Source organism: Anas acuta, chromosome 6 (genome assembly GCF_963932015.1).
Source record: "Anas acuta chromosome 6, bAnaAcu1.1, whole genome shotgun sequence".
Taxonomy (NCBI): Eukaryota; Metazoa; Chordata; class Aves; order Anseriformes; family Anatidae; genus Anas; species Anas acuta.
Genome location: NC_088984.1, coordinates 39,046,003 through 39,068,196, shown reverse-complemented (window position 1 = coordinate 39,068,196; position 22,194 = coordinate 39,046,003). Strand labels below are relative to the sequence as shown.

Sequence of the window (22,194 nt, the reverse complement as noted above, 5' to 3'; positions counted from 1 at the left end):
CTGGAAAGGATCAGTTCCCCTTTCACAGGACCTTTCTGAAGATCTCACAAGCTTCTCCTTTTACAACTCTCTGGTGTGTGATCCCTGACAGCAAACTGATCAAAGTTTTTATCGAAGTGCAAATTGATCAGGCGGATCTACCGAGGGCAGATAGGGGGTCTGGTAAAACGTTCATATCACCAAGCCAGCAACAATATTCAGTGAAATAACAAAACTGCAGAATGCTCTCCAGTGGGCAATGCTCTGGTACACCACTCCAGCTTCCCCTCACAGGATTATTCTTACTCATATTCACGTTTAATAAACACCACCAATGTTAATGGTGCCGTTTATGTAAGTAAACTCAAGCAGCTAGGGAGAAACTGCAAAAAGCCAGTCAAACACCACAAGTAAATCTAGGCACGCACTCGAGGGAAGAGTGGAGTTCTCAACAAGCTTTTGTACCTAGTGGAAGACACCAGGACCTAAAAACAGCCACAGGAAATTTGGCTTGGTTTCTGAGACAAACTGCACTGTATCTCCAGAATATGACATACCGAAATCTGACATGAGCATGGCAAGTAGAGCTGGCTCAAGATTTCTCAGCACCCTAAATCACACACAACATTGCTATACCACACACCCTGCAGCATCTAATCTGAACTTCAAGATGGCACAGTGTGCACTTGTGAACACAGAGGGCTTCTAAGGATCAGTGAGATGAGGGTTGAGGTACGAGCCGATCACATTCAGGTAGGTGAGACAATGGGAAGATTGAGAGAAAACTAAGTAGTCTATGGGTTTTAAAGCAGGCTCTGGGCTTTTGAAGAGCTGTGGATGAGGATGAAACTTCCTCTTTGCTCAGGTTATAACATCAACCCTATTGCTCACAGGTCTCTTCTCAGCAGTCCTGGCTATCAGGTGAGGTCCCAGTCAATTGGCAGCTAGCAAACATGATGCCCATTAACAAGGGCCAGAGGGTAGACCCAGGGAACTGTAGGTCTGTCAGTTTGACCTCAGTGCCAGGGAAGCTCATGAAGCAGATCCTCTTGAGAGTCATCACGTGGCACTTGCAGGGCAAGCAGGCGATCAGGCCCAGTCAGCATGGGTTTATGAAAGGCAGGTCCTGCTTGACGAACCTGATCTTCTATGACCAAGTGACGCGCTGGGTGAATGAGGGAAAGGCTGTGGATGTGGTCTATCTTGACTTCAGCAAGGCTTTTGACACCGCTCCCCACAGCATTCTCCTCAAGAAACTGGCTGCTCTTGGCTTGGACTGGCGTATGCTTCGTTGAGTTAAAAACTGGCTGGGTAGCCAGGCCCAAAGAGTTGTGGTGAATGGAGTCAAATCCAGCTGGAGGCTGGTCGCTAGTGGCGTTCCCCAGGGCTCAGTACTGGGGCCAGTCCTCTTTAATGCCTTTATTGATGATCTAGATGAGGGGATCAAGTGCACCCTCAGTGTTTGCAGATGACACCAACTGAGGTGCGTGTGTCGATCTGCTCAAGGGCAGGAAGGCTCTGCAGGAGGATCTGGATAGGCTGCACCGATGGGCTGAGGCCAAGTGTATGAAGTTCAACAAGGCCAAGTGCTGGGTCCTGCACTGGGGGCGCAATAACCCCAAACAGAGCTACAAGCTGGGAGATGAGTGGTTGGAGAGCTGCCTGGCAGAGAAGGACCTGGGAGTGATGGTTGATAGTTGGCTGAATATGAGCCAGCAGTGTGCTCAGGTGGCCAAGAAGGCCAACAGCATCCTGGCTTGCGTAAGAAGCAGTGTGGCCAGCAGGGCTAGGGAAGTGATTGTCCCCCTGTACTCGGCTCTGGTGAGGCCAACCTCGAGTACTGTGCTCAGTTTTGGGCCCCTCGCTACAAGAAGGACATCGAGGTGCTCGAGCGAGTCCAGAGAAGGGCGACCAAGCTGGTGAGGGGTCTGGAGAACAAGGCTTATGAGGAGCAGCTGAGGGAGCTGGGCTTGTTCAGCATGAAGAAAATGAGGCTCATGGGCGAGCTTATTGCTCTCTATAGGTACCTTAAAGGAGGCTGTAGTGAGATAGGGATTAGTCTATTCTCCCATGTGCCTGGTGACAAGATGAGGGAGAATGGGCTTAAGTTGTGCCAGGGAGTTTTATGTTGGATGTTAGGAAGAACTTCTTTACTGAGAGGGTTGTGAGGCATTGGAAGGGTCTGCCCAGGGAAGTGGTGGAGTCACCGTCCCTGGAGGTCTTTAAAAGACATTTAGATGTAGACCTTAGTGATATGGTTTAGTGGTGGACTGTTTAGTATTAGGTCAGAGGTTGGACTCTGTGATCTTGGAGGTCTCTTCCAACCTAGATGATTCTGTGATCTTTGCTCCTGGTATCCAGGGATCTGCAGTTCCCTTGTACTGCACCTGAAACAGGCCCAAGACACTGTCTTATATTTTGAAAGATGGACAGGTGTGTCAAGATTTTCTTCCAAAATAACATACAAAATCAACGATCTACCTGCATGGCCTCCAAAACCAAAAAAGACTATGAGACAGTAGAATCTACTTTAGAAAGCTCTGAAATCCACCTTTGCAAGCTTAGTAAAAAATATGAGAATGAAGCAAGTATCTGTAAAGGACAAAGGGGCAAGAAGAGGGAATTACGCATCTCATTTCATGAAATTCCCTCCATTTTCATGAGGTGCACCTGCTTCTTCCACGAATACTCAGCTAGGGTAATTCCAAACCGCTGGAGGCAGCAAGAAGCAAACAAGTAGTCTCCTCTCCTGATGCTGCAGCTATGCAGCCAATTAGCTACCCTGAGACCAGAGCTGCTTGCTTAGATCCTCCTGGACCCTCTAGAAATATGGGCAAGGCTTGGTAGCCTCAGCAGAAATGCTGCTCTTTGAAGGTACCTGAAAAAAACACTGGGGCCCAGGAAACCTAAACTTTTGACAGAACATTTTTTCTGTGCACTAACAAGGTTATGGACTGGATCATGTGACTGACAGGTAAACAAATATTAGAACAAACTGCAAGAAGATTTGAAAATCTGCTCTTTAGGGACATAAGGTCTACAAAAAGTCAGCTGGCAAACAGACACGTGGTGGTGGTTTTACCGCGCCAGGCAGCTAAACACCACAACCGCTCTCTCACTCCCCCTCCTTAGATGAGGAGGGGAAGAAGTAAAGTAAAGAACAACTCACAGGTTGAGATAAGGATAATTTAATTAAAGTGAAATAATAATAATAATTAAGGAAAGATGATTATTAACAATTTAACTAAAGAGAAAAAAGGGAAAGGAAAAGGGAAGGGGGAAATAAGGGAGGAAAACAAACAAACAAAACAAGTAACGGCTATGTGGAAGTGCAGAGGAAATAAATTCCTCTCTACTTCCCACGAATGAGTGATGCTTGACCACGTCGTTGAAGCAGGGCCTCAACGCACGTAGCTGGTGTTCGGGAGGAGGCCCAATGTTTTCACAACGAGAGCCCATCCCTCCCTTCTTCCTTTTCCCACCTTTTATTGCTGAGTGTGACACCACATGGTACGGAACATCCCTTTGGTTGGTTTAGGTCAGCTACCCTGGTGATGTTTCTCTTCTCACTTTTTTGCCCACTCCCCTAGGAGGGTTAGAGAGAGTCCTGATGCTGCGCAAGCACTGCTCAGCAGCAGACACAACACTGGTGGGATACCACTGCTGTTCTAGCTACAAGTGCAGAGCACAGCACTGTATGGGCTGCTGCAGGGAAAGATAACATCCCAGCCAGACCCAGTACACATGTAGACAGAAAGCTAATGAGGACTGCCTGGAAATGCAGAGAGAAGCAGCACAGGAACTCTGCTCAGTAGTGTAAAGCAACAACAGTCCTGGCTTTTCCAGGCATCTGCCCATACAATAACTATCATGTCACTAACAAAGGCAGCTCTGCATCTAGTGCCACTGAATCTGGACTACAGGAAAAATAAACTATTATCTTTCCAGTTTACCAAGTAGGAATCCCAGTAAGGGGATGCCTATGTTCACTCAGCTCTCCAGCTATGAGCACTGGCAGTATTGCTCATCATCCAGCACTGAGTTATCACAGGTACAAATATGTTCTTTTAAATGAGTCCTTCCCCCATTTAACCACTGCTTTACTTTGATTTTAAATTAGAGAACAACTGAAAGTTGGCTTTATCTTCCCCAAACATTTATCACATGCCTCCTAGTTGTCCCCTTGTCCAAGTCCATTACCAGCATTATGTCAATGTTTTGCCCCCAGTATGCTGAAGCTCTCAAGTGCTTTTTGTTCACTGTGTATGCTGGTTTTCATGTTCTTTATAAAGCATTTGACATACTAAAGTGTTTAAGATGCAAAGAGTAGAGGCGGCTAGTCTTTGTTTGTCCAGTTCTGCGCAGTGTTAATTAAACCTGGCCCCTATTACTACAGGGTACTTTCCGCTTGTGGTTGGAAGCAGACTGTATGGGCAAGTAGCAGCTGTTTCTTTTCAATATGTGAAAATGATTTGCTGGCAAGAGATGCTATGAGGAACTGTGGCTCCTTTTGTACTTTACACATTTCTCTTGGATTTCATGGGGCTCTCTTTTTATCCCTAAGATCATTACTCAGCCTCTGTAGAAAAGTGAGAACACAATTACAGCACATGGGTTTCAACCTTGGCAACAAATACCTCAAATGCACTAGTGAATAGGGAATTCACTTAGCTTTACTGACCTTCCCCTGCATCTTAAACAGTGTTTAGAATTCTCCTTTCCCTGCCCTACACGTGTGACATGGCTACATTCTGACAGATTTTGCATCCAAGCAAAATATTGCAATACTGGAGCAGTTTGTTTTCATTCACACCGAGGTATGCCCAATAGCCATGCCCCACAGCTGGATGTAATGAGAAGAAACACTGGCTCAGGCAGAACTGTTAGTACTGTTCCTCATAGCTTTCAGGTGCACACGGTAGTCCAGGAAAGAGTGCCCCTTCAGGTTGCTCTGCCCAGCTCTCTCTTAGCCTTGGGGAAAGTAATGCCATAGCAGGCTCTGCAAGAACAGGGTGTGAAGAGGATGCTAGGTCACAGCAGAAGCACATACACACACGATACTGCAGAAGATTTCTCAGAGAATGGGGCACCTGTCCAGTCTAGCCCACGGTCTGTAAAATGTTCTGATATCTTCTGGCACAAGAAGCAGCGTATTAAAAGCAAGTCATTATCACTTCTGGGCATACAGAGAGAATTACTCCAGTTGGCAGCTCTTGAAAGTCTCTTCAAGAAAGAGAAAGAGCTCACTGCAGTATTTTTAAACAAAATGTCTCCCTGGGATTGTTTTTTTGGCTCCACTCCTTTAAAAAGAAAAATTGGGAAGAAAGCATTGCATTATTTTTTTTTCCAACTAGTTACAGCACATGTGCTCCATACCACTCCTTTTTTAGATTGCGGAAAGGTAGTATGCACTGTTTTGCCAAGTAGGTGACTTTTTAAACAGCAGCACAACACTGACTGTGTGTGTTCACAAGTTATTTCCTTCTACTGGTCAGGTCGAACTGCAAAATACTGAGACAGAGACATGAACTTCCACTGGCAACTGTCACTCAACAGTTTCTGCTGCTAAAAGGAGAATTTTTTGAGGCTCTCTCTGCTGAAGTTTTCAGGATGTCTTGGGCCACATGTAGTATTCATTTATCTCCATATTAATACTTCCATGTGATACCTGAAGGTAGGTGGAAGACTTGTCATCTTTGCAATTCTTTACCAACTGTGACTGGCAAAACCATGTCAAGGTTAAAAAATGAAGATTCAATAGACAATCTAAAAATATTACTGACTCCTGAAATACAGGAGTCAGTACTAAATGCAAAAACGTCACAAAAAGGGGCTTTTATCCTACTGTCAAAATGAAGAAAACCAAAAACAAGCCCAAGAGAGACAACAAAAGGTAGTGTGCATTTCAGCATTCAGCTGCAACACAAGTCTAAAGCTTGACTACACAGCTTCACTGAAACTCCTCAGGTGGTTGGTGACAGCTGTAACAGGAACTAGTTACATTCCCATCCAGTTTGCAGTATTGAGCCCATTCAAGTAACCCCTGCAGTTCTGAGCACAGAAAGTGCTTAGTTGCTGTTGTACATTGATCTGTTATACATGCCAACCAGCCCACACTCCAGCAGTAACTGGGGGTTGCAGGTTTCCCCAAGAACTCAGGAGAAGCTTTAGAATCACTACCACAAAAGAGACCAGATATCATTGCTATGCTGGCACCCCTCCCTAGCCTCTAACAACCCTTTGTTTACTCCACTGCCTTCTTGGAAGAACAGTTAACTGAGTTTCTTCATTTCCATTGACAGATAGGTTGACTGTGCCACAGTAAAACTCCCATGCTCAAGGAAAGGGATAAAAATGCAAGAGACTGAGAGGTCACTTAATTACCTTATTCTCCCACTACCATTAGTGATGCTTTGTTCAACTTTTAAGTAACGAAGTTGCTTTGTAAATAACACAAACAAAACCTTCCAGCCCAGGAATACAATGCATTGACCATATGAGGTCTGAAGATATAGTATCATTGACTCTGGTGATTACTACTCAAATGCAGTGAATTTACAACAGCTGGCAGAGAGTTTTTATTAATTAAGCAGTAGAGACAGCTCTTCACATCTTTTTCAGAGATTGTGTCACCAGATCATATTAAACGTCCTAGAACTGTTTTTAATTTTACCAAAGGTGTTAAGTTACACCTTTTGCTGTTCAAACCAAATTTTCTCTTTATAAATTCAAAGAAAAACTTCAATATTAGACTAAAGAGCTGTAGAAGGCAACATAGCCCAGATGCAGCATGCTATGTGCACAAAATGGCTTTGTGAGGCCTGACTATTCGGAGCACAGACCCATTACATTCTAGAGCTTCTGGTATACTCTACTCCAGCAATTTAGGCACTAAAGTTGGTAGGAGAAGGAATTAAATGAAGTATATTCAAAAAATTTTCAGGCTATTTTTCGTCATTTTAAGTCTATTTGGATTTACACACACTTTTGAGGTCATTCCCCACCTCCCTTGCCATTAACCTCTCCTATTAAGTAACGTTTTAACTAATGTTTTAGTACAAGGTAATATATTTCAGTATTTTTCAGGCTAAAACACGAACTTTTACAAAATAAACAATTTCAGTTCTGAATACAATAATATAGCCTCTCCCCGTGCATTCTTAAATCAGGATAGAGTACGACAAGCCTATTCCACAACCCAAGTATCTTTAAAGATCTAATGAACTGTGACTGCCTGAAAACAAGATTAGACATATGACATGTTATGTTTTTAACAGGTACAGAAAAACTGAGAGCAAAGTGGAAACTATACAGCAAAAGAGACCCAGCTATCAGTATACTCAGACAAAATGCCAGAGCTGCCAACATAAATAGTAAATATAAGATTTCTAAAATCCCAGGAGAATACCTCTACAAAAGAGTTTTAAAGAGGAGAAAAACTACAAAAAGTCCCACAGACAGAATTTTTGGAAAAGTTTAATTTGCTTAGCTACGCTGCCACTGAATGTGTATTAGCTCAAGATGGATCACATTGGAAAAAAATCCCACTATGTTTTTTTCCCTTCCTAAACACTGCAGTTTTGTCTGCCTTTGTGTATGTAAACATGCACACATGAATGTATTACTGTCTGGTTGCTGAGGAGTTTCTTAATGGCATCACTTTTTTTTTTTTTTTTTTATGAAAACAAACACTGCAAACAGGGTTTAAAAAAATCAATATCAGTGACCTGCATGAGCCCCTTATTCTCAGGTGGTGCTGGTGGATCTCAAGCTGATTTACTTACCAGCTGTGTAATTCTGCAAAAGCAGCTTTGATCTTCTTCACTGAATTATCTACTTCCTCTTTTATCATCATGCGGTATCTAGTTAGAGAAACAGTGCAACGCTGCAGATCTTTTACTGATTTCTCAATGTTTGGCCCTAAAATAGAAAACAAAAACAGCACAAAGTCAGAAAGGTGTTTTTGACTTTTCTGAATGAGGAAGAATGAATAGCTCAACGTGTTTTTTGCCCACATTAAGATGAAGTCACAGAATCACAGAATTTCTAGGTTGGAAGAGACCTCAAGATCATCGATTCCAACCTCTGACCAAACACTAACAGTCCCCACTAAACCATATCCCTAAGCTCTACATCTAAACGTCTTTTAAAGACCTCCAGGGATGCTGACACCACCACTACCCTGGGCAGACCCTTCCAATGCCTCACAACCCTTTCGGTAAAGAAGTTCTTCCTAACATCCAACCTAAAACTCCCCTGGCACAACTTTAGCCCATTCCCCCTCATCCTGTCACCAGGCACATGGGAGAACAGACCAACCCCCACCTCGCTACAGCCTCCTTTAAGGTACCTATAGAGAGCGATAAGGTCGCCCCTGAGCCTCCTCTTCTCCAGGCTGAACAAGCCCAGCTCCCTCAGCTGCTCCTCGTAAGACTTGTTCTCCAGACCCCTCACCAGCTTGGTCGCCCTTCTCTGGACTCGCTCGAGCACCTCGATGTCCTTCTTGTAGCGAGGGGCCCAAAACTGAGCACAGTACTCGAGGTGCGGCCTCACCAGAGCCGAGTACAGGGGGACAATCACTTCCCTAGCCCTGCTGGCCACACTGCTTCTTACGCAAGCCAGGATGCTGTTGGCCTTCTTGGCCACCTGAGCACACTGCTGGCTCATATTCAGCCAACTATCAACCATCACTCCCAGGTCATTCTCTGACAGGCAGCTTTCCAACCACTCATCTCCCAGCCTGTAGCTCTGCTTGGGGTTGTTGCACCCCAGGTACAGGACCCAGCACTTGGCCTTGTTAAACTTCATGCAGTTGACCTCAGCCCATCGGTGCAGGCTATCCAGATCCTCCTGCAGAGCTTTCCTACCCTCGAGCAGATCGACACACGCACCTAAGTTGGTGTTGTCTGCAAACTTACTGAGGGTGCACTCGATGCCCTCATCCAGATCATCGATAAAGATATTAAAGAGGACTGGCCCCAGTACTGAGCCCTGGGGAACATCACTAGTGACCGGTCTCCAGCTGGATTTGACTCCATTCACCACAACTCTTTGGGCCCGGCTATCCAGCCGGTTTCTAACCCAACGAAGCGTGCGCCAGTCCAAGCCAAGAGCAGCCAGTTTCTTGAGGAGAATGCTGTGGGGAGACGGTGTCAAAAGCCTTGCTGAAATCAAGGTAGACCACATCCACAGCCTTTCCCTCATCCACCAAGCGCGTCACTTGGTCATAGAAGGAGATCAGGTTTGTCAGGCAGGACCTGCCTTTCATAAACCCATACTGACTGGGCCTGATCGCCTGCTTGCCCTGCAAGTGCCGCGTGATGACTCTCAAGATAATCTGCTCCATGAGCTTCCCTGGCACTGAGGTCAAACTGACAGGCCTATAGTTCCCCAGGTCTGCCCTCTGTCCCTTCTTGTTAATGGGCGTCACGTTTGCTAGCCGCCAGTCAACTGGGACCTTCCCTGATAGCCAGGACTGCTGATAAATGATGGAAAGCAGCTTGACCAGCTCCTCTGCCAGTTCCCTCAGTACGCTCGGGTGGATCCCATCCGGCCCCATTGACTTGTGCACAACATCCACGTGCACAAGCAGGTCGCCAACTATTTCCTCATGGATAGTGAGGGCCACATTCTGCTCCCCATCCCCTTCCACCAGCTCAGGGTACTGGGTATCCAGAGAACAACCGGTATTGCCGCTAAAGACTGAAGCAAAGAAGGCATTAAGCACCTCCGCCTTCTCCTCATCTTTTGTAACAAGGTTTCCCCCTGAATCCAGTAAAGAATGGAGATTCTCCTCAGTCCTCCGTTTTGCATTGATGTATTTGTAAAAGTCCATCAGCCCAGATTTTCCATAGTTGTTCTTCTGTGCTCTTCAATTCTTAAACATGTATGTTCATATTCATTAACCCAAATCATGTAACTGTTAAAATAGCCATGATAATTCAAATAATTTTACTCTCACTTTCCAACACATCTCTTCCTCACATTTGCTTTTTTCTTAGAGACACCAGCTTTCTGATCACCTTAGTACACAGCGACTGAACAAAGGGACGTGCTTTACCTCTTTTTTTGACTGAATCATCTGGCTTTGTTTCAGGTTGGGTTGTAGCATTGGGTGATTTAACTGAGGAAGATTTTGACTTTGGCCTGCTTAGGTTACTCTGATGCTGAACTGTTGACCGAAGAGGTTCGTGCTGTTCTACTCCATTCATAGTCTTCGAGCTTAATTCTACAGATACTTTCTGCTGTTCATGTTCTTTGCCTGCAATAGAATATTAAGGTACAAGAAAGGGAGTTAACAAGACCTGCTAAAGAATCTTGACTCCCTGTAGAAAAACATCACACAAAAAGCAGCAACTGAAGATGTTCAAGACAGAGAAAGATGGAATAATGGCAAGAAAGAGGTAGAACTAAATTAAATAAAACCACATATCCTCCCCTATAATTTTCTAGCACATTAGAAGGGAACACCAGCTTTTCTGCATTTCTCCTTTCTGCTCCCTGAAGTCCCTTCCATGCAGCCAAGATTCTATATCTTGGAAGGACCTCATCTCACAGACTGAGATGGCATTAGCAAGGCTTCAGCCTCATGTTCCTCATGGGGAAGAAAGCATAACAGGCTGTCAGCAGAGACCTGGCTGTGATCCTTCCATGCTGTGGGCTGTCTGAAAGCAACAGTGAAATGCTGATAGTAACATTAACTTGATAGGGAAGGAATGAAAACAAATATGACTGACAATGGCAAAACAAAGGAGATTACAGCACCAAAGGGACCAATGTGAGACAGGTATTCTTTGGACTCACTTCAGCATTTCAAATGGCTTTAGCAGTGTTTGATTTGCTCAAAAACTTTGAAGGCACTGCTTCTGGCCTCTGAGGGATCCTGTTCACCCTTCTAGTCTATTCAGTTCTATGTAGGTTTCATAATATATATAGGCTGCTTTTGTCCCTAAGCTAGGTGCAAGACCAGAATTCTAGCACAACTGAAAGCATTGAAGAAACTTTTTTTTTTTTATATCTACACTACACAAATTAATATTATGGAAATGCAGAATATTCCTGCTTACGGCATATTCTATCCAAAGTAAGTATGAGTTTTTAGCAAGGGTATGGAGTATCTCTGACCTTCCACCCAGTTCTTAGGACAACATTCTTGGTAAGTAGTTCTGCAATGTGGCTTTTCTGTGTTACTGAGTGTTTGTTTAATTGTACAGAGGTTGGCACCCCTGAAGTCCTCTGGAAGCAGTGGAGAATTCATTTCAGGACAATTCTCTATTTGGGACGTTGTCTTAAGATGAGTTTCAACAGCTGTATTGCTATCATGGAAAAAGGGATTTCAAGGAAAATTATTTTAATGCAGTCTTATGACACAGGAAGGCTTATGCTAATGCAGGCTTAAGACACAGGAAGAAAATGCAGCAGCAAAAATCTGACACTCCCTAGGTGTCAGAAGTTTGAAACGTGAAGAGCTGAAACATCATTGAGTACTGACAGCAATTAAAAGAAATACGAGATTTACAAAACGACACTTAAAAGCAAAAGCTTTCAGAGTTTTTCACTCAGAAAAGGTTTGTTTTCATTGGTATTACTGTAATCATAACTCTGTATCTACTGGAGCCCAACAAGGAAGAACTTTGTTACCATACCCCAGAGCTTCAGAATCAGTATCCAGACTCTCACAGAAACACATACATACTTTGAAGATATCAGAGTGTCTTCCCCCAACACTAAGGCCTTCCTTTCTCTCCTAGGGAAAGCCAGTGGAGATCCACTGTGACTAGTCAGTTCAGGGAAGGTAAGAAAAAAACGAACAAGTCTGAAGAAGGCAATAAAGAAATTCTGTAATGTGAATCAGACCCATACAGCGTAAAAAATTATTGTCCTAGATAAGGGACTTGATCACTTCTGTCATCATCTAACACTTTCTAACCCTGTATTCTTCTGTATTTATATCATAATAGTCTGCATCAGCTGGGCCTCTCTAATTAAAATTTGGACCTTTTCTCTTAAAAAAAGAAAAAACCAACAAAACATTTTTTGCAAGGATACATGTTGCAAGGCCTTCTGTGCCCAGATCTACTTGTATGGCTTTAATTAATAAATACATTTTACACAAACATCTCTTTGATTTCCTTTCATTATGTTCTACTTTGTGGCAATAAAAAAAGACAAGTATGCTATTTATGTAAATGGGCTTTTCTATTGCCAATTAAAAAGGTGTCTTGTGCCAGATGAACTAACCTGTGATTTCTGGACAGACCGGCACTGATGCTACAAATCTTGAGCCTTTGTTCTCAAGAGAAGCAGCTTCCAGTTTCTCATTGGCAGAATCGCTGCAAGAGTTGTCCTTAGAGCATCCATTCAGATGGCAGCCATATACTCCCTGGGGCTCTTGAGATGCCTTCTCAGGCCCATCATTCTTATTTTTAGGATCCTTATTGCCCTGGTGCTGTTTAGATTTGCTTCTTTTTCTCCTATTGTTCTAAAATTGAGAAATATTGCAAGAACAGACATTACACACTGCAGCTCCTATAAGCTCAACATATAAATATAAACATAAAATCATCAATACGCTTAAAATGTCATGCAAGTGGCATTCAGTGTAATGCTATTTACAGGTGTTATATAATGCATTTTATCTGTTTAGCTGAAAATAAGAATGGCTTCAAATAAAAACTAAAGACCCAAACTGTTTTTCCTCCTCCCTCCACACAGAACAATTACAATGCAAAATAGTAACAGAGCCTGTGCTAAAATAATGCTCAAAATATTTACAGTCAACTTGCACAAACAGTTCCTAACCACAAAGGGCACATCCACTCAGTAACACAGACAATCTCTGAAGGCATCTGTCTTGTCAAATTATGGTGGCTTTACCCTGCTGGGCAGCTGAGCTCCACCACAACTGCTCTCTAACTCCCCTCCTCTAAGAAAAAGTGAGAGAAATTATGATGGAAAGGGTTCAAGGGTTAAGACAAGATCACTCACCGATTATTGTCATGAGCAAAACAGACTCAGCACAGGGAGAATTATGCAATCTATTGCCTATCACTAGTGGATTAGAACAGTGAGAAAGAAAATCAAACTAAAACCACCTTCTCCCATACAATCCTTTTCTACACCCTCCCCCTGAGCGGCGCAGGGAAATGGGGGCTGTGGTTAGTCCCTGATGCTTTGTCTCCGTCGTTCCTTCATAGTCACTCTCTTCCCCTGCTCCACATGGGGTCCCTCCCACAGGATGCCATCCTATCCTGTGAGAGGTTACCACAGGCAGCAGCTCTTTAAGAGCTGTTCCCACATGGATCTGTAACACAGGGTCCATCTGTCAGGAGCAAACTGCTCCAGCATGGGTCCCCCACGGGCAGCAGCTCCCCCCAGACCCCCTGCTCCTGCATAGGCTCCTCTCCACGGGCTGCAGCTCCGGCCTGGGGCTTGCTCCTGCGGGGGCTCTCCATGGGCCACAGCCTCCTGCTCCACAGGGGGCTCCTCCACAGGCTGCAGTGTGGAGACCCTGCTCCATGTGGGACCCATAGGCTGCAGGGGGACAGCCTGCTTCACCAGGGGCCTCTCCACAGGCTGCAGGGGAACTTCAGCTCTGGCACCTGGAGCACCTCCTGCTTTCCTTCTGCACTGACCTTGGTGTCTGCAAGGCTGTTTCTCACTTTCCTACCTACTGTTGTGCAGCAGTCCTCCCCTGCCCTTTCTTAAATCTGCTCACAGAAGCCCAACCAGCATCGCTCACTGGCTCAGCTCTGACCAGCAGCATGTTCCCATGTTCCTTTTGGAGCCATCTGGAGTTGGCTCTGATCTGATGTGGGGCAGCTGCTGGGCTCTGCTCACAGAGACCACCCCTGCAGTCACCCTGCTACTAAGACCTTGCCATGTAAACCAAATACAGAAGTATAATGGGACCAGAGGACAGGTTAGCCACTGATACTGTGGTTCTCCAAGCCATAAAGTGGTGCCTCCAGGACTGCAACTCACAGGGCATCCTCCTGGCACAGCTCAGAATGTATATCCTAAACATATACTTAAAGTATCTGACTTGAGAGCTTCCCTAATATGTGACCTCTAATTGATGACTACTATGCATATATTATTCTTACACCCAGCAGAAAAACCTCTAGCACTAAGTGGCTGTTACTCTGCAGGATACAATAGCGTATTAGAAGTGCTTGTGGTGCACATGAGCTGTTTTAGGATTCATTCTGTACTTGTCTAGAGTCTGGATTCCACAAACACATGCTGTCCAAGAAACTCGCTCTGAACACTGAGCAAGAGAGACAGCAACAGATGAACAAGATTAAAAATAATGCACACATTTGGTTTCAAGTATTCTGAATACAAGCATGGATGAAGTCATCTATGTCACCTGTGTTAGCAAAGACAGACAAAATAAAACTACTACATTTAGCTACAGATTGCTGATAAGTAGTCCAAATGTTTTGCTTCTCAAGAGCAAGATCTTACCTTCTTTTTCCCTGTCATATTCCATTCTTTTAGAACCTGAGTTGCACTGCCTAGGGAAAGAAAAGATAAAACATTTCAACAAAAGCTCTGCTATGAAAAAGCACCAATGTGTTCAGGAACAATTTCTAGCCTCCTTCCTGGGCAGCATTTCCATGTGTTGCAAGTTTTCTCATGTTGGGAGAATAAAATGAGAACTGCTGCCTCTCCTTTTTACTTACCAGTTTTAGCTGATTACACTATGCATAGTGGACAGGCCACTTAACACTACTGCTTTTTATGCTCTTCATTTCACAAAGTAATTAAGTGGGTGCCTAACTTGAAGCACTAGCATAAGCTTCAAGGAAAAAAAAAAACAAACACACCAATGCTCAAATTTCTTGTCTAAAAGGAAGACATCTCAGTAAACTTGTATAACACTAGGTAAACACCAGTATATTTTCTTGAACACATCTACAAAGGAGCTGAACAGAACTTCTGCTTATGCCCATTCAGGTAAACACTAACACGACAAATAAAACATTTTAACTGCTTTTTTTTTTTTTAAACTCGAATTTCACATAAAGATACAAAATGCATAACAGAAACAGCACCTGCATGCCACTCCGGATTCAAAGCAAGATAAGCTCTGATCTCAGAAAACTGAATTTGAACATTTCTTGATTCAGCCTGCAGCAATTCTGAGAGTGATATTAAATGGATGTAGCTCAGCCTTTGCACTCAGCATAGCTGTCCCCATGTTTTTCACTGTACGTAGCAACAAGTTCTCTGTGATTGTGAAATAGTTTCATCTTAGCAATTTTCATCACTTGTGAAAATACATTTGAAGTGCTATTTATATTTAGTCTATTCACAGTGGCTGCTGAATGGACACACTTTTCTGTTGCCATTTCACTCAGTGCTTAAACAACTCTGGATTTTGTCTTTGAAATAAGGGTGTGCTTATTCCAGATGGTGACAAATATTGGCTGTTGTCAAATACTCATTTGCAAAGACTTCTAAACTCAAAGCACAAGGATGATCAACTAAATTACATTTAAACAAAGACTGTCTGAACTCAGGTTATACTACCTTGCACTTTTTTAATACTTTTTTTTTTTTTTAAACTCTTGCAAGGATTTTTATTTTTTTTTTCCTTGTAGCAGAGGATATGTGGCTAGAAAAGCACTTCCCCTCAATACCCTTAAGTTATTTGATATTGCTGAATGAGAGAAATACTTTTTCACTTTTGATTTGCACTGAGGTACCAGTGCCTTTTGTCTTGAAACAAAAATGCACTGTCTCTCTCTGCTGGAAAACTTCAAGTAGTTTGGGAAACATCTGAAGTGTTGGAACAAGAGCCTCTGGGACACACATGCAACTCTGGGATTCTGTAATGCTTCAAGTTTTTTGTTTGTTTTTTTTTTTTTTTTAAACTAAAAATAAAGGAAGTTCCTCTGGCATTTGAGGAGGGCATTAGAATAGCATACACCATGAGACTTCTCACACACTTATGGGAGGCAACACAAGGTTTGAAGCCATTGGGAACAACTCAAAGACCACAAATAAGCAACAGTAACGTAAGACAATTAACTGAATGAAAGGAACTTAATGAACTAACCATGTAGCAACTCTCCACTACTTTCCTCAGGACATATATTACAGGAAAATAAAGTTACTATTAAATGCATCACATTTTTCCTTTGCACTTGTGTCCACCTGCACACTCTGATTTCAATAAACCTTTCAGAATATGTCCATGCACTACCTGAATCAAGAGGCACCATATAGATCTGGTGCATTTGTGAATAGTCCAGTTTTCCTGCACCTGATTTCTGCATATCTTTGTGATTCCAAGTACACGATGTTTTTGACTGCTACATTTCAGTAAATTAATCCAAACCAAAATCAAAACTACTCTGAATTAAAATAGATAAGCAATTTGGTGAAATACCCATAATGATTCTGTAAGTTTCAGTATCACCAAGCTGTATGTGCAGCCTCAGTGTCCATTTGCTTTTTAAGATATACTGGGCTTCTGAGACTACTGAACTAGTACTTTTTAAGCCTCCCTCAGACACAAAAATTTCAAGAGGATTTCCTCCTGTTATGCTATAATTCCTGCAAAAAGTTTCTTACAGGCTGCAGGGAATGTTCAAAATCCTTGCCATTACATATTTATCAGTAAAGCGTTATTTAAATACAAGTGACCCTTTACAAGAGACAGTTTTATGGTGCAAAACGCAAAAGCCAGATACAGATTTAGAGCATCTCAAATGTGCAATGGAGACTTGGTTCAGCCATTACAAATATCAAGGCTATTTGCAAAATTCAGGTTGAGGTTTGAATGTTAACATATGCATCAAGTTCAGAGGTTTAGGGATCCAGTTATCTGATTCAGAACCATCCCCAATTTGTATTAGTAGTCTATCTTCAGCAGTGAATCATATTCCAACATATTCACTTTAAAGAGCATTAACTTTCACAGAGAACAAAGAAGGTTGGCAACAAGAATGGTACCCAAAAATGGCAATATCAGAGAGAAAGATAAACATCCAGGTCACACTCATATTGTGAAGAAACAAAGATGCAGTCAGAGAGATCAACTACAAAAAAAAAGTTTTCTGGCAAGGTCACAATCATCTGAATTTCAACAGAACAAAACAGATTTTGACCCACTACAGGCAATGAACACTTTAGCATGCAGTTATGTCTCATGCCCTAGTGAAAAAAGTACACTATACTCACCATCCATAAAAGCCTGAACAGCCTTGTCTACATTGTTATCAAACTGTTGTAACACCAAAACTATTTCATTGTTGCTTTTGTTTGGAACAATTGATCGGATTGCATTGATCTGGAAAGAAAAAAGGGAAGACAGTAATATGCAGGTTTATCACTATCATGTAGAAAACACTGTAACCATGCAAATGCACGCTTATATAAATGCTTACCATATCCAACAATACTGTTTTATACTGATATGTTCTCCATATCTGGCCCATGCAATTAAAGGAAACAATTTTAAGAGACCAAACAGACAACTGGTACCCAGTAAGCCTGAAGCTAAATCCCTCAGTCACACCTGGAGAAATCATTTAACTAAACTGACATAATTTGGCCTTAGGTTTCTTTCTCAAATGTTCTATTCTGCTGTCATGCTACTTAACAAATCATATCACTTATGAAATCTTAGGGTATGTAACTACTTTAAGGCTGTTGTAAGGCCTTGCTACATTGACATTTCAACATGACTCGTGCCTTTTTTTTTTTTTTTTTTTTTAACATTTGGAAAGTAGTGATATACATGAAAAAAGTCACAGGCTAAAAGGAAGCAGCATTATTTGTAAAAAGTTCTAGTATCTTGTCAGCATAATATTGGCCTGCTGTTCCATGTACTTGTGACCAGGAAGCTTGTGCATCAGAATTCTGAAAAAAGGACAAACACTTCCTTGAGAAAACTATATTGATCATCTGTTATATCCACAGATGATTCTGACACACTATACTTCAATTTCACAATGTTTCCTACTGTTGTATGGTTTTTGTTACTCTTTACACCAAATGGTCATTCAACCCACCACATTTTAAATACAACATTACTGATGGAATCATGTTGATGGCTTACTTTCTCATGCAATCTACCTGAAAATAAAGATACATGAAACTTAATGATTACATTGTTTTAATACCAGACAAGTTTTAGTAGGTAGTACCAGAAAAACAAAAACAAAAAAATACTTGATTAAATGTAACTAGCAAAACTAACAGAATACTGATTGTAGTTTGAAAACAACATGAGAATTAGTGCCTAAACCAGTAGAGTTGCTCCCAATCAGTTTTCTAAGCTCTTCAAACTCTCCAGCACCTATTTACTATTAAGACCTTGTTGCACTGCAAATGTTTAACTGGCACCTTTCTTTGCCTCTTGGAATACATCCTTGTATACTTTGTTTAGCACATCACATTGTCATTTTGCTACTTTCTGTTTATGAAACACTGATTGGCTATTCACCATACTGTGAAATTTAATTGTGAAAACAAACACATGAAGATAGCTCTGTTGCATATAATGGAACTACACTGGCTTACACAATAGACGCGTTCACATTACCTTGACCCAGCTGTCCAGTTAAATCCTGAGGTAAGAACAATCTACATGCCCTTTATCGTGTCTCTAGCAGTGGATTCAGGCCACTTACACGTAAGTGCTCCAATTTATGACCAAAGCTTTATTTTGCTGTTTTGGGTCAAGTCCATTCCTCAGCCACTGTATTTCCTGTACACCAATATAAGCCATGACTCATTTAAAGTTCTGTTAGCACACAGTGACTGAGGGCTCTTATTCATGATACCTGCTGGATTTAGCTTGAGCACAACAGAAGGCTGATGCTTGCTTCACCTCAAGCCACACGGGAACAAGTTTTCTAGATGAGGTAATCTCTTTCACTATGTAAAGAAGGCCACTCTCTGACTTCAGCAGACAAATTTCATGTCTCTACTTAATACAATTCACTCTGCTCCTGTCCACCATCCTGTAACTCATCTCTTTGCAGCTTCCCATTTACAATTGGGAACAATTCCCACAATACATTTCAAGTAGCAGGTTTAACCTTGGCCAACTCAGGCCACAGCCATTATTTACAGAGTCCCAAAATTAGCAGCTAGGATGCAGTACAGCAGTCAAATTGCTTGTCTCCTTTTCCAAGGACCCTTTCCAAAGGCCCATCTAATCCTATGTCTACTGCTCCCACCCTATGGCTGAGCAAGGTTTGCCCACAAGCCAGGCTCCCAACCCAAGCGTTAGATGCCTTGGAGCTTCTAGTTAACAAATACTGTGTTGGAAGTTTAGACAGGCTGGGTGAGTATAGCCCCTCATACACTGCAGGCATTCTAGGTGAAAATCACATGAAATGAACAGGATGTGCAGAGAAATCCCCCCAAAATGAGTTTTATTCATTCCCTGAGTGTGGGCACAGACGTGCTATTTACTGATAAGGCTGCAACAAGCATGAACTGAGCTGGCTCCATGACAACAAAAACTGTCAAACACATCACGGGGCTAGAGCAGGCCACAAACTGCAGTCCACTTTATATTCAAGCTGGTAGTTACCAAATATTTCCACCACATGGACTGTATCTTATTCTCACAAAAACCTCCCTTCTTTCATAATCATGTGGATCTTCTCTCTACCCACACAGAATTGTAGAATCTTTGCGGCAACTGCTCAAATGCAAAATAGTAAAAGGAAATATTTAGTGTATTCTAACTCTCTAAACATAAGCATGGGAATTTCACATCTTCTAGGTCATCCTGTACTATGAAAGGTCTGAAAGTCTCAAGAAGCATCTGGAAACTACAAACTAAGTTGAAGACCACAGGATGGACCAGGCAACTTGCCATACAGTGCAAACTTCTTAGAGGCATTAAGAAGAACATCTGTTGGGTGGAGAACATCATGGCACAAGAACTCAACCAGACAGATTATGTTTTAGACTACAGAATCCACTGAAGTCTTTCTGTTTGCATTGTATGGTCTTTGACTGTTAAGACACTTTTGATTAATAGAATTAAAAGCTAAACTGTGCTTCATCTCAGTAGTATGACTAAGTACAAAAAGGGTATGGAAATGTCCTATTTGTGGAGATAACCCCAAAAAGGCAAAATGATGCTCTTAGGGAAGAACATTCACCAATGCAGAGAAAAAAAGACTGTGCATATGACCAACACTGTGGACATAGTCCTGTTTCAGTTGGACTAAATTCACTTTAGGGGATGTTTATGTACTGCAGAGCTCAATGGTTTTACTGCCAAAAACCAACAGCCTTTGTTGATTGTCACAGAATACATACATTTATCTTTTTTTTTTTTTAGAAAATAAAAAGTTAAATCTTATGAGAAGCTTCCTCAGCAAATGAGTATCAGATTGCAAAGCATTCAGGACTTCAGAAATTCTAAACCAGAAGTTGATTAACACATTGTTAATCTGTTTCCCTTGTGCACTTATGTTACTGATAGCCAGGATCCCCACTCAATCACCAGCGTTTCTGCTTTCCAGATTTCTGCAGTGACTTACTGAGGATAAGACAGATGAAATAATACAGGTTGGAAATTCTAGTTACAACATTAAGAAAAAAATACATACACACACTGCTCTGTTCACAAACAACAAAAACACATAAAACCAGAATTCTAACAGCAGAGAAAGCCTAAAAGGTTTTGCTGTGAAATTAAATTGTCTTAAAAACTTTCAAGAACAAAATGAAATAAAGTTGCCATATTTTTTTTATTATTATTTTATTTTTATTTTCCCAGAATTTCAAAAACAGGCAGATGTGTGTGTGTGTCAAACATCAGGTTTTCAACATATGCATTGACTAGTTTTCAGCCAAAACAAACTGGAATTGTTGTATACATACAATGGAGAAAGTCAAATAGACAAATGGCTAAAAGTAACAAATTCTGACCTGAAAGTGCATCTAAGAAAAAGACAAAGACATGCTGAGGCAGACAAGGCCATATGACAGCCTTAACCAAGAAATGCAAACATTCTGATATTCTATCTTTTAGTCCTTTTATTTCAGCTTCAAAATAAACGTAGCTTTCTATGTTTGAAGCCGAGGTCTGTTTATACATGCAAAACATTTCCCATATACTTCTGGAAAGGTGCATGAAAACTAAGAAAACGAAACACAATAAAACACTGAAGGGAGAGGTGGACAACCTTCCTGACAGCATAAGCCTAATGCGAATGCACCTACACAGCTGAAAGTCATAAGAAAACCATCGTAGGCTGCAATGAATGGAGGTGCAGCAAAGCTCCAAGAATGCTTGACAAATACAAGATGACAAGTGAGATACGTAGGGTAGTGCTGGATGTAAGCTGAATTTATGCAGCACAGCTATACTGGCTCACCTGCTGGTTCAGGTGACACACCTGCCCTTTTACCAGTACAGCTACACACTTCAACTGCTTACAAGTTTCTAGCTGCTTGAGAAATCTGTCACTTTTTAATCCAGGAAACTGTATAGAGTTCATTTTTCCAAAAGGTTGAATAGGTTGTTATCCCAGGGCTGGAGATAAAACCCAGCTCTCGTTCTCTAAACTTACAGTAATCAAGCTTACAAAGAAGCTTATCCATCTTTTCAACATGTAAGCAACACAGACTGTAGGACTGCAATCATCCAGTATTTCATGACTTCTCACCAATAAACAAATTCCTTTCTAAGAACATTTATCAATGCCATGAAAAAACGTACAAGATACAAACAATCTCCTATCATGCAACGATACTACAGCAATACCTAACAGTTTGCAAGAACAAACTCACAACATCAAATTAATTTCCCTGTGTATGTGAGAGAGAACTTTCTCTTACTTGGTGAAACCTGATCTTAGGAAGAACAACAGAGACTACAGGGAAGTCAACTACTCTAACAGTTCTGTGAATCATCACGTCTTTATATCCCGTGTAGCTTCCCAGTCAACTTGTGTCATCATTTTGGATGCCAGACAAGCATTCTGGGACATCAAGAGAATTCAGTAATGTACCTTCAGAACCAAAGATAATTGTGCTGCTAATGTCATCACTAGCTGAGATGCTGTCACAGACAGCAGTTACCTTCCTGCACTTTCCTTTGGAAATGGGAGTATAGTGAACAGAGCTGCAGACCTGATCAAAGCTTTTAATTTGCGCTTCTCTTTGTTAGTTTAATGTTAAGACTTTTTTCAAAAATTAACCTTACAAAAACTACATTAAAGGTACCAG

The 22,194-nt window shown here is 41.9% G+C and overlaps 1 protein-coding gene across 6 annotated transcripts in view; it reads right to left on the bottom strand.

Annotated features, from left to right (window-relative positions):
* The window catches only part of SPATS2L (spermatogenesis associated serine rich 2 like), an 80,521-nt gene that overhangs the window by 9,171 nt on the left and 49,156 nt on the right, over positions 1–22,194 (bottom strand). For 4 of the 6 annotated variants that reach the window (XM_068686638.1, XM_068686635.1, XM_068686636.1 and 1 more), the window contains 5 exons: positions 17,173–17,281; positions 14,449–14,498; positions 12,220–12,460; positions 10,040–10,240; positions 7,764–7,899 (listed from right to left, as the gene is read on the bottom strand). In XM_068686638.1, the coding sequence (XP_068542739.1) occupies positions 7,764–7,899; positions 10,040–10,240; positions 12,220–12,460; positions 14,449–14,498; positions 17,173–17,179 (635 nt within the window). In that variant the 5' untranslated portion in view covers positions 17,180–17,281. Of the gene's footprint in view, positions 1–7,763; positions 7,900–10,039; positions 10,241–12,219; positions 12,461–14,448; positions 14,499–17,172; positions 17,282–17,378; positions 17,427–22,194 lie in introns of those variants that run through there. The other 2 variants (XM_068686639.1, XM_068686634.1) reach the window with 2 other exon arrangements.